The following is a 13,868-nucleotide window of genomic DNA, read 5'->3' on the forward strand; positions in this document are numbered from 1 at the left end:
GGAGAGCAAGCAACAGTAGAGCACGGAGTACCTTGCGCCACACACTGAGGTGAGCCCCGCGGAGTGTTGTAGACGCAGGTGTTCCGCACGTGGCACGTGACCCGGCCAGGCGGCGCAGAGGCCAGCCCTGAGGACGCCGCGGGCCGCCGCTTCAGCGCGCGCTGCCTCGCCCGGTAACGCACAGTGGTCGGCGCACAGTGGTCGACGCCGGGCGGCCATTTACAGCGCGGCCGGACTCCGGCCCGTTTGCGGAATTCGCGCGATGCGCGCCGACCGCGGAACAAGCCGGCACGTCAGTTATGTCAATTACACGGCGGGCGGCGGCGCCGGCGCCTATGTGAAGAATGTTGATGTCGTAATTAACGCCGACGGCCGCCCCCGCTCCGCCTTTCCGGCGGCCCGGCACAGCGCGGCTGTGCGCGGCCCGGCCTGCCCGGCAACGTCACGGGGACGCCATTGTGGCCGGCGTGAGTAATGTGCCGGCGGGAATTCCGCCACTGTGCGCCGGCGCGCTTTGTGGCCGCGTCCACCTTTGTTGACATTCCGCTACAGTCGGCGGCCTCGCGTCACCTTCAGTGACGTCAGCCGGTGTGTGCCAGGTAAACGCCCGAGGTGTGACATAAATCCGATCGACTCGCAGTTTTTTTCGTCAATCCGGGATCGATCCGGACCAATCGATCTATTCACAAGTCGATTGTTTCCGATGAAGACTACGAGATGTATTTTCGAAAGTAAGGTCCGATAGGTCACCAAATGTAACTCACTGTGGTAATCTGATAAGGCTTTGCATAGGTGTAGTGTACAGTGTCTGTAGTATGCCCGTTGATGGCGTCACGTCTGTCTTTTCAGTTCTGAGAGCACAGTGAGTACGTGAAGATGCCTAGAAAGCAGTCTCTCGCCAAGTATGAGTACCCGTGAGAGATTTCACCTGATTCGACGCAGCCTACATAACATAACAGTCATTCATTTCCTTCTTCGTAAGAGTACTCGGCCGCACGCTGCAGAGTCACTGTGTTTTCGATGGGAGCCGGCCTGAGTAGCCGAGCGGTTCTAGGCGCTACAGTCTGGAACCGCGCGACCGCAACGGTCACAGGTTCGAATCCTTCCTCGGGCATGGATGTGTGTGATGTCCTTAGGTTAGTTAGGTTTAAGTAGTTCTAAGTTCTAGGGGACTAATGACCTCAGAAGTTAAGTCCCATAGTGCTCAGAGCCATTTGAACCATTTTTTTTTTCGGTGGCAAGTGTTTGCACGCCCTCCAAGCAGCCCGGAATTTGCTTCCTCTGATTTTCATCTCTGCTGACTTGCACCGCTGGCTATGAAGTCCAAGTTTTGGCACAGACAACGAACTGAAGCTCAGCGTAGAGAATCGTCGAAAACTGCAGGTGGCAGCCTCCTATAAAAAGGATATTGGAAAGTTGGTACAACGCTACGAAAAATGTCTCAGACGGAGTGGTGGCTATGTTGAGGCGTTGCTGGAAGGTGTGGCTACCTGTTGCAAATAAAATACTCTTGATTTTCGCTGTGGTTTCCATTTCGCGACCGATCGGACCTTAGTTTCGGAATAAGCCTCGTATTTTATTCCTCATTGCCTAATTTCCGCGTGATAAAAGTTAGTTCTCGTGTAACATATAACAACTTTCGGCCAGTGCATAAAATTGCTTGTTATTATCCGTCCCTTTCCGTATCGATCTTTCTATGTATACTAGGTGATTTAGTTGCCCGTACCTATTGCTTTTATGTAACCTGCAACACCGTCTTAAACGACTGCGATATTTCGTGTTGTCTCACTCACTACACGTAAACTATTAGTCCTAAAGTAAAATTAACAAATGTATAAGAAACTCTCAGCATCGACTGCGGTAATGAAACCAACCTTTACCTAGGTTTCAATCCAAATAATTGAGCCTTCCTCAGAAGATATACCTGATTTTATAATTTGTGTAAGAGGGCACGGTGTAGAAATACAACTAAAACAGCCTGACTAGGCGTGGTCACATTTTAAAAATGCGGTACATGAGTACCAAGTCAACACCAAGACTTAAGCCCTTGCGTGCGCTTCGTCTCCATGGACGCCGTGCGGTGGGCCTCGGGAGCTCACGTGAAACTAAGTAGGACAATGTGACACCCTGCAAATCAGCATGGCGGGGAACTTTGCGCATGTCTAACTGAGACAATGACTGTCGAAGATAAAAGACCAAGGCAGTTATATCTTAAAACAAATAACTTATAGAAAGGTTGAAAATCTTAAACATAAAGCCTCTGCACCAGGTTATGAATAAAATGTAGCAACCTTTGCGTAGTTTTACATCACACTACCCCGTATTACACGATTAGAATATATCAGCCCTTTCGCAACGAATGCAGCGTAATGCACCCATCGTTATTAATGAAAGATGACATAGGACATAAAACAGCGAAACTGTAGTATGTAAACACCATAATGCAATGATCTCGCTTAACCTGTACACACATGGCCGAGTAGGTGTTTTTATCAGTTGATATAGATTTAGTTGTTATGCTGACACGCACTGAATGAAAACAAATATCAAGATTAATTTTTTGTCTTATGCCAAAAAATCTTATTACACAAATTATAGATTCAGGTATATCTTCTGAAGAAGGCTGAATTCTTTTGGGCTGAAACCTAGGTAAAGGTAGGTTTCATTACCGCAATCGAGGCTGATAGTTTCTTATATATTAGAATATCACGATTGCTGACTGGAATGCAATGTTGAGGGTATAAAATTAACAAACTTTTTTGGGAAATTTAATTTTGTTAACTTTTGTATTGAGATACGTTTCCTCTAGAGGCCTCGGTTTACGACTTATTCAAGAAAAACGAGGCAGAAGGTCATTTTTGAAGGTTTTTCTCGAATAATTCATAACCTATGCCCGTTTCCCCAACAGCTGTCTGCGGAGGATGGACTGCTCGTGCGCCAGACGAGCAACCTCGCCTATATTTGCTGTTCCCGGGTTCGACTTCCGGCGGGGTCAGGGATTTTCTCTGCCTCGTGATGACTGGGTGTGGTGTGATGTCCTTAGGTTAGTTAGGTTTAAGTAGTTCTAAATTCTAGGGGACTGATGACCATATGTGTTAAGTCCCATAGTGCTCAGAGCCATTTTTTATATTTGCTGTTTGCGGATAGCCCTCTCATATATGTGTTATGCGATAAGCCTGCGCCGGAAGGGGTTACGTCAGCAGAAGACAGAACCTCAGTCACGCTCGCTGACTTGGTCAGCAAGCGGCAGCACCGATACTGAAGCAGGTCGCCGGCTCTCGTTGGCTTTCGCAGGTCATGTGATCGCACTTAGTTTCTCTAGTATCTTTACGGGGCAGGGGTATTTAGGGAGGCGCAAAACAGCTCGTACCGAGTCTCCCGTCGAGGTGTGAGCCGGGCTCTCGATCTGAATCTTCGCTACGTAGGTACGACGCCGACTACCTACGATTCAGAGGAACAGGGGCAAGCTGAAAAAAGCAGTGTAGCCCACAACACGCTAATATCCATATTTTAATCACCCAGTATCAGAGAATGAGAGAAGTAAGTCAATGGTAACAAACTTTACAGATAATTTGAAACATTTAGGAAACTATTTCTCGTTGACGGCCCCAAAAATTGATAGATGGAAAACAGTTTATCGCTTACTACGTTTTTGCTGTTCATGCAGTCAAAGTACCGAATGAAGCATGACGTTTTACTTTATTACTTCTATACTACTAACTGCATTCGCGGCACATTTTGTAAACAGTCTTCACATATACCACTGAATGTATCAGTAAAACTATATCATTGCATGACTTACAGCTCAGGAAATTTTATGTCATAAACACTGGATGCGTGAAAAACAGACGCACCTTGAAAAACGTTTAAATTTATTGCCTGTCGCTACTAACTCTATTCACATCACTTTTTGCAGACGGTATCCACATATGATGCTGATCGTACCTACAAAAATACACTCAAGCGCCAAAGAAAGTGCTACAGGCATTCGTATTCAAATGCAGAGATGTGTAAACAGGCAGAATACGGCGTTGCGGTCGGCAGCGCCTAATAAGACAAAAAGTTTCTGGCGTAGTTGCTAGATCGGTTATTGCTGCTACGATGGCAGGTTATCAAGATTTTTGTGAGTTTGACCGTGGTGCTATAGTCGGTGCATGAGCGATGGGACACAGCATGTCCGAAGCAGCGATGAAGTGGGGATTTTGCCATATGACCATCCCACAAGTGTACCGCTAAAACATCCTGCAAGAACGGGTCCAGCGACGACTGAAGCGAATCGTTTAATTTGACAGAAGTGCAACCCTTCCACAAGTTGCTGCGGATTTCAATGCAGGGCCATCAAGAAGTGTCAGCATGCGAACGACTCAACGAAATGTCGTCGACATGGGCTTTCGGAGCTGAATGCCCTCTCGTGTACGCTTGATGACTGCACGATACAAGGCTCGCCTTGACCCGTCAACACCGACGTTGGGCCGTTGATGATTGGAAACATGTTGCCTGGTCAGACGAGTTTCGTTTCAAATTGTATCCATCGGACGGACGTGTACAGGTGTGGAGACAACCTCATAAAACCATGGTCCCTGCATGTCAGCAGGGGACTGTTGAAGCTGATGGATGTTCTGTGATGGCGTGGGGAGTGTGCAGTTGGAGTGATGTGGTACCCCTGATACGTCTAGATACTGCTCTGACAGATGACACGTACGTGAGCACCCTGTCTGATCACCTGCTTCCATTCATGTCCATTGTGCATTCATATGAACTTCGGCAATTATAACAGGACAATGCGACACCCCACGCGTCACGAATTGCTTTAGAGTTGCTCCTGGAACACTGTTCTGAGTTTAAACACCTCCGCTGGCCACCAAACACTGTGGACGTGAACATTTTTGAATATACCTGGGATACACTCTTAATGATTTATTAACAGCCCTGCGCAGCATTCATGGTGTCAGTTCCCCCCAGCACAACTTCAGGCATTAGTCGAGTCCATGCTACGTCGTGTTGCTGCATTTCTGATTGTCCGCGGGGGTCCTCACGATATTAGGCAGGTGTGCTAGTTTTTTGTCTTTACAGTGTATATCATTGTACGATAAACATTTCAGAAGATATGGTGTAAAATACTGTGACGTGTGAAAAACTGCCGCGTGAAGCATGACATTTCAGTCCATTTCGTCTTTACTACTAGCTGTATTGGAAACACATTTACGGGGTGCATTGGTAACTCGCTTTGTAGCCGTCCATATGCACCAACGACCATCCAGATCCAGAATGAGATTTTCACTCTGCAGCGGAGTGCGCGCTGATATCAAAATTCCTGGCAGATTACAACTCTGTGCCGGACCGAGACTCGAACTCGAGACCTTTGCCATTCGCGGTCAAGTGTTCTGCCATCTGAGCTACCCAAGCATAGCTCACGTCCCGTCTTCACAGCTTTACTTCTGACAGTACCTCGTCTCCTACATTCCAAACTTTACAGAAGCTCTCCTGGTAGAGCACTTGCGCGCGAAAGGCAAAGGTCCCGAGTTCGAGTCACAGTCCAGCACACAGTTTGAATCTGGCAGGAAGTTTCAGACCATCCAGAAGTTGGCAACCGTACTAGTGGAGGAATGGAAGGGCATACCGTAAGAACAATCTTGTGGCCAGAGTTGGAACACCTTGCTTAGCGTGCACTGCCTTTCTTGGTGATCACACACCCTACTAAAAATCACAGAAAGTCTCGCCTTGTAATACTTCAGTTTACCTACTGCCTTACATTAAGAGTGTCGTTTCTATTCGGCTCATTACGTATTTCTTTCAGTTACCTCCTGTACTACAACATAGCAGTTCTTTCTATTTATGGAACGAGTTTCATCGAGCTTCCCTACTCGGATTTGACACCATGCGACAGCTACATTCGCTCTTTTCTTTTGCACACCATTGTATTCTCGTTCATTATTTCCTGTTGGAATCGCAATGTGGCGTAACTCATATTTTAGAAAGTCTATTTAAGCTGCATAAAGTAGTGGCGAATATGGTATAAAATAATGTCGACCGTAGATGAGTGAACACATGTGGAAAAGTAGAGAAGAATATAATGTCGGTAATATTTACTTTAGGAAATACGCCTTCCTTTCGGAAACATGGTAACGCCCTTACACGTAATTTGAGATCGCAGAGTTATTTTACTTTTCAGCTAGGACACAACAATGTAACGCTTATGGTATGTTGGCAGTACTCTCCACCGTAAATACGCTGTGTTTCGCACGCTGAAACAGCGGTGTGCGTCACCTTTTAAATTCAAATAAGCAACAGCCAGGGCGAGTCGTGCTGTTTAAAAACGAACGCAACAAGTAGCCGGCGGCGAAAGGCGTGCGCCGGAGTCGCTCGCTCGCGCGCGCGCTCATTAACTCATAACGACGGGCGTGTAGCGGGTAGCGGGTAGCGGGTAGCGGCGCTGCAGGCGCCCGCCTCAACTGTTTCTGCGAGTCTTGAATTATTCTGTCAGCCTGGCGAGGGACACGGCCGGATGTTTAGCATTAATGAGCAGCCCCGGGGCTAAGCAGCTCGCGACGACTCGAGGAGAGCAGGAAATTGGTTCAGTGTGGGGAGTGGCGGCAGACGGCTCTCGGTGGAGCCTCGCCTGGGTGCGTCGTGCATTTGAAGCTCGGGGAACGAGTTGTGCAAACTTCGTAGGTTGTGTTACCTGGCCGTAAGCAAATAAAGTTTCAGATTTCTGTCAAAGCTTGAGGTCGTGATTACTCCGAGCCTGTGAACCTTGTTTAGAACCACGACTGGTTGGACTGGTCTTGCAAGAAATAGCGCCACGTTTAGTTGCATCCTGCTTCCATTTGATAATGATCTTCGTATCAGCTGAAAATATCCTCTCTAAGGCAAATATTTGGCAGCCATGATTTGCATCTTTCGTCAGTGAAAAAAGCGTAGAATGTCATTTTTTGAAGGTGGAGCCCCATGGCTTGTAAGTATTTACAAAACGTCGTATGTCTCTACAAAGGGCCGCTAGTAAATACTTCTAAAGTACAATCCGGGCGGGGACTACTCAAGAGGATGTCGTTATCAGGAGAAAGAAAACTGGCGTTCCACGGATCGGAGGGTGGAATGTCAGATCCCTTAATCGGGCAGGTAGGTCAGAACATTTAAAAAGTGAAATGGATAGGTTAAAGTTAGATATAGTGGGAATTAGTGAGGTTCGGTGGCAGGAGGAACAAGACTTCTGGTCAGGTGACTACAGGGTTATAAACACAAAATCAAATAGGGGTAATGCAGGAGTAGGTTTAATAATGAATAGGAAACTAGGAATGCGGGTAAGCTACTACAAACAGCATAGTGAACGCATTATTGTGGTCAAGATAGATACGAAGCCCACACCTACTACAGTAGTACAAGTTTATATGCCAACTAGCTCTGCAGATGACGAAGAAATTGAAGAAATGTATGATGAAATAAAAGAAATTATTCAGATAGTGAAGGGAGATTAAAATTTAATAGTCATGGGTGACTGGAATTCGAGTGTAGGAAAAGGGAGAGAAGGAAACTTAGTAGGTGGATATGGATTGGGGGGAAGAAATGAAAGAGGAAGCCGCCTGGTAGAATTTTGCACACAGCACAACTTAATCATAGCTTACACTTGGTTTAAGAATCATGAAAGAAGGTTGCATACATGGAAGAACCCTGGAGTTACTGACAGGTTTCAGATATATTATATAATGGTAAGACAGAGATTTAGGAACCAGGTTTAAAATTGGAAGACATTTCCAGGGGCAGATGTGGACTCTGACCACAATCTACTGTATTGGTTATGACCTGTAGATTAAAACTGAAGAAACTGCAAAAAGGTGGGAATTTAAGGAGATGGGACCTGGATAAACTGAAAGAACCAGAGGTTGTACAGAGTTTCAGGGAGAGCATAAGGGAACAATTGACAGGAATGGGGGAACGAAGTACAGTAGAAGAAGAATGGGCAGCTTTGAGGGATGAAGTAGTGAAGGCAGCAGAGGCTAAAGTAGGTAAAAAGACGAGGGCTAGTAGAAATCCTTGGGTAACACAAGAAATATTGAATTTAATTGATGAAAGGAGAAAATATAAAAATGCAATAAATGAAGCAGGCAAAAAGGAATACTAACGTCTCAAAAATGAGATCGACAGGAAGTGCAAAATGGCTAAACAGGGATGGCTAGAGGACAAATGTAAGGATGTAGAGGCTTATCTCACTAGGGGTAAGATAGATACTGCCTACAGGAAAATTAACGAGACCTTTGGAGACAAGAGAACCACTTGTATGAACATCAAGAGCTCAGATGGAAACCCAGTTCTAAGCTAAGAAGGGAAAGCAGAAAGGTGGAAGGAGTATATAGAGGATCTACACAAGGGCGATGTACTTGAGGACAATATTATGGAAATGGAAGAGAGTGTAGATGAAGGTGAAATGGGTGATACGATACTGCGTGAAGAGTTTCACAGAGCACTAAAAGACCTGAGTCGAAACAAGGCCCCGGGAGTAGACAACATTCCATTGGAACTACTGACGGCCTTGGGAGAGCCAGTCCTGACAAAACTGTACCATCTCGTGAGCAAGATGTATGAAACAGGCGAAATACCCTCAGACTTCAAGAAGAATATAATAATTCCAAATCCCAAAGAAAGCGGGTGTTGACAGATGTGAAAATTACCGAACAATCAGTTTAATAAGCCACAGCTGCAAAATACTAACACGAATTCTTTACAGACGAATGGAAAAACTAGTAGAAGCCGACCTCGGGGAAGATCAGTTTGGATTTCGTAGAAATACTGGAACACGTGATGCAATACTGACCTTACGACTTATCTTAGAAGAAAGATTAAGGAAAGGCAAACCTACGTTTCTAGCATTTGTAGACTTAGAGAAAGCTTTTGACAATGTTGACTGGAATACTCTCTTTCAAATTCTAAAAGTGGCAGGGGTAGAATACAGGGAGCGGAAGGCTATTTACAATTTGTACAGAAACCAGATAGCAGTTATAAGAGTCGAGGGGCATGAAAGGGAAGCAGTGGTTGGGAAGGGAGTAAGACAGGGTTGTAGCCTCTCCCCGATGTTATTCAATCGGTATATTGAGCAAGCAGTAAAGGAAACAAAAGAAAAATTCGGAGTAGGTATTAAAATCCGTGGAGAAGAAATAAAAACTTTGAGGTTCGCCGATGACATTGAAATTCTGTCAGAGACAGCAAAGGACTTGGAAGAGCAGTTGAATGAAATGGACAGTGTCTTGAGAGGAGTATATAAAATGAACATCAACAAAAGTAAAACGAGGATAATGGAATGTAGTAGAATTAAGTCGTGTGATGCTGAGGGAATTAGATTAGGAAATGAGACACTTAAAGTAGTAAAGGAGTTTTGCTATTTGGGGGAGCAATATAACTGATTATGGTCAAAGTAGAGAGGATATAAAATGTAGATGGCAATGGCAAGGAAAGCGTTTCTGAAGAAGAGAAATTTGTTAACATCGAGTATAGATTTAAGTGTCAGGAAGACTTTTCTGAAAGTATTTGTATGGAATGTAGCCCTGTATGGAAGTGAAACATGGACGATAAATAGTTTGGACAAGAAGAGAATAGAGCTTTCGAAATGTGGTGCTACAGAAGAATGCTGAAGATTAAATGGGTAGATCACATAACTAATGGGAAGTATTGAATAGCATTGGGGAGAAGAGAAGTTTGTGGCACAACTTGACCAGAAGAAGGGATCGGTTGGTAGGACATGTTCTGAGGCATCAAAGCATCACCAATTTAGGACTGGAGGGCAGTGTGGAGGGTAAAAATCGTAGAGGGAGGCCAAGAGATGAATACACTAAGCAGATTCAGAAGGATGTAGGTTGCAGTAGGTACTGGGAGATGAAGAACCTTGCACAGGATAGAGTAGCCTGGAGAGCTGCATCAAACCAGTCTCAGGGCTGAAGACCACAACAACAACAAGTACAATCGGTTCAGGAATCCTGTATATCAAGTGAGAGAACACATGAAATGTATTTTTTTAAAACAGCATTATAATGATATCAGGTGTATACGCTCACGGAAAATCACATTGAAAAATGTGGCATATCCATTAAAGACATTTACCACAGCTTACAAGACGATGAAAAACCAGTGATGTTAAATGGCACCTAACCTATTATAAGTCACTGGAAATACAAGCACGACAGTCAAAGTAATGAAACTGATGACTTATGATGCATTTTGGGCTATTTAATACTACCCCTTGGTATACAAGATATCTGAAATCCAACGTAATAAAGAACTACTTATTAACAGCTGTTGATGGAGAACTACAATGTTTTTTGGGAAGCTTGTAACCCTAGTGGAAAATTGGAAAATTATTACCACATTTGCAGCCTCTGGTAAGCCAGTTATCTAGAATTTTTTTCATTATGGAGAGTAAAAGCAATTGTCAAACAATATAGATTCCAATCAGCTCCGTTTATGGCTTTAATGTATTTTGTAACTATTTACAAGGAACTGTAGTTTCAAGTTTAGCAGTACGGCTTTGTGATCGATTTATATATCATGGAAAGTTCTTCGAGATAATATACTCCAGCATCCTATTGTGAAGTAACCATAAGGTTCAAGACGATGGTAAAGTACTTATCCGGATGTACTTGAGGTGGCGTGTCACATAGATCACGAAGTCATATAACCTGAACGTGAAGCCATAACTGCTTGAAAATCGGTAGAAAATAAACAAAAAAACACAGCTGAATTAATACTGTACTGTAAGAGATCAGTCTTTATTACTCATAAAGAAATTCAGCAGTTGGTATCGCAAACGTCCTGCATTGTGGAAAAAAAATTAAAAGTGAAAAAGTTGATGCTTCTGATCAAAAGCTTGATGACGTCTCTTTCGAACGTATGAAGATCATAATATTAATGATTTGTGGGTTGGAAACACTGTGTTCGGACTGAAACAATAAAAGTGAAAATGTCGTAAGTTGCAATTGAAGGCTTTAAGAATAAGTGTGTGTGTGTGTGTTTTTTTTTACCCATAGTTTTAATGATTCTTAAGTAATGCAATCTTCGACGGGGCCGGCGTGGCTGATACATATTGTGGTTGTTCAACATCGAAGGTCGTACACTGATATTCAGAACTAGAATGGTAAAAGTTATTGCTATAGCTGAATAAATCAGTTAGTTGATAGTAGACTACTGAATAGTGTTCTGGACATGAAGATGGAAGACATTCGACTTTGTCGTCGTGAGGTGCACGAGACAAAAGGCGTTGGTTTAGAGACCAATATTCCGAAGTTTGACGTGTGAGTTCAACACGAAAAGAAATTCTACATAACCCATTGGTTGGTTATTGAACGGAGACGAGATATTACTGAAACGTATGTTATCACGTTCGATGACAGGCGGGTTACAACTTTGCGCCGCAACTGAAATTCCAAGCAAATAAATTACGGTGAACACTACTGTGAAAAATAAGAGATGATTGACAGATTTGTAACGTGGACTAGTGTCTCATAACTTAATTAGCGTGTCTTCAAGCAAAATATAGTGTAAAAAATTCACAAAATTCGACTTGAGTTGCTCGAAGCTAATTCAGTTATTGTCTATAGCAATGCTCGTCAGTAATTGGAAGCTGCGCAAATTGTGTTACTCTCTGTAACTAAATCCTAAGTTGAAACGACCTACGTGTGGATGTCAGTAGAAGAAATTTCTACTGACGTTGCATGAGCATATAGAAAGATGGACGTGGTCGGTGTCTCGGTGTAACAATGAAGTTTTCCAACTGTTGGAACCCGGTCGTCGAGAAAAGAAGCAATATATTTAAAGATCGTAAAGGGAGACTAAGCCAAAAACAATGTAGGCAAGGAAAAATCATAAAATCGTACGCTTCGTATGAAACGACGATCGTATGAGTGGTTAACTGTAGTGGCAGAGAAATGATTATCACAACTGTGACTCTATGCGATTTCTTTGATGACAATTTTCAATTTCTTAATGTTTACTTTGGAAGGATTTGCAATTTAGTCGTTTCAATATATTGTGTTATCAATCAAAAGATCATTTACAACCAAAGCGTGCTGTCGATGAATCCCCGCTTGCGAAAAGTGCAACGTACATGGAACCAATAAGTAACATATATGCAACGTGAACTATCAGTAATCGAAATCTAACCTGCATAACAATGTGTGCGCTTTGTACGAGTGTCAGTTTCACTGTCATTTAAGCCCTCAACAGATCATTGCATGATAAACTTAAAACTAATACTTGGATAAGCTATCTGACTACGTATTTGAATATGAAATACTACAGGAACAAATGAACCTGTAACAAAAGGCGTGACGTTGCAGTGTGATATGAAATGGAACGAGCATTTGAGGATTGTAATAAGGGAAGCGAATGGTCGTCTTCTGTTTACTGGGAGAATTTTAAGAACGTATGATGCATCTGTAACGGAGACTGCATATAGGATGCTAGTTCGACTTATTTTTGAATACTGCCTACGTTTTGGGGCATCTGCACTGGGTCAGATTATAGGAAGACATCGAACCAATTCAGAGGCGGGCTGCTAGATTTGTTACTGACAGGTTAGAGCAACACGAAAGTATTACAGAGATGGCTCGGGGTGTCGGATGGGAGTTCCTGGAAGAAAGGCAACGTCATTTCGAGGAATCCTACTGAGAAAATTAGGAGGACGGAAATCTGAATGTGACTCCAGAACGACCCTACTGCCACCAACACACATTTCGCGTTAGGACCATGACGATAAGGTACGAGAACTTATGGCTCATACGGAGGTACACAGACATTCTTTTTACCTTGCATTTGGTAGAGGAACGGAAAAGGACGATGACTTCCGGAGAATGTATGTAGATGTAATTATTGAAGGGAGACTGAACGATCACCAGTATGTAGCGACAATGGTAATCCTCGTTGCCGCACATTTCAAGCCCAAGAAAATGGCATGCTGCAGCAGGACAATGCAAGGCGAAAAACTGCAGGTTAAACTGTAAATGTCTGGAGGATTGTAAGGATCCTTGACTTACTAGCCTGGCCTCTTTGACTAGCCATTCATAAAATATATTTGGAGAGCGAAAAGGAGATTATAATTCCATACCATCTCCAGCCAGCATTCTTCAAAAGCTGAGAAAACATGTGTTTGTTAATACACTAAATACGCATCAGTGCCGCACCTGGATAATATCTTGGTCTTGCCTCTGCGTCATAGCGGCAGTCGTCCTGTAGCTGTCTGTCCTCCGCCATAAATTTAAAATTAATTCCCAGTGATGTGTATAATCAGGAAAGACACCTGTTGGGCAGGATTTATGGATATGGTGTGTGAATGGGATTATCAAACATTGAGATTAAATATAAAATTTTTTAAATATTTATTAACTGACTCCCAAAATAGCTGGTTGTTATAGTTAAAGTATAACAACTCGCAGAGGTACAGAGTGGGCTGTAATTATCGTATGGTAGATATTCCAATGCGTTGAGGCGGAACTGATTTACATTGGGAACAATTAGTTCCAATTTTCGTCACCAGGGGCAAATATGGCGCTCTAACTGCAAGAAAGACGTACTAAAATGTTTCCATATGTAATGGATCAGGAACGGGACTAGGACAGAACAGCTCAAACCAGCGAAAATGCCGATTTTTGGCTTTATTATTAACCGCCTCTTACACACATTGTTCAATGGGAGCACCGGAGACATCGACGAGATGCTGTGCAACGCCAGATTTGCACCTGGCGGCCAAAATTGGATCTAATTATTTTTCCAGCGTAGGTCGGTTCCGCATTATCCCATTAGCATATCTACCAACTTTCGCTGCCATAGTATAAATAGTATAGTTACAGCCCACACTGGACCTCCGTGAGTAGCTGCACTTAATTTTT

The 13,868-nt window shown here is 43.5% G+C and overlaps 1 protein-coding gene across 1 annotated transcript in view; it reads left to right on the forward strand.

The window, feature by feature from the left end:
- Nucleotides 1-262: 262 nt before the first annotated feature.
- Nucleotides 263-13,868, forward strand: part of LOC124616214 (lachesin-like) — a 954,519-nt gene continuing 940,913 nt past the window's right edge. Inside the window, exon 1 of the mRNA XM_047144518.1 lies at nucleotides 263-467. Within this exon, the coding sequence (XP_047000474.1) occupies nucleotides 263-467 (205 nt within the window). The remainder of the gene's footprint in view (nucleotides 468-13,868) is intronic.

This window comes from Schistocerca americana, chromosome 5, assembly GCF_021461395.2.
Source record: "Schistocerca americana isolate TAMUIC-IGC-003095 chromosome 5, iqSchAmer2.1, whole genome shotgun sequence".
Taxonomy (NCBI): Eukaryota; Metazoa; Arthropoda; class Insecta; order Orthoptera; family Acrididae; genus Schistocerca; species Schistocerca americana.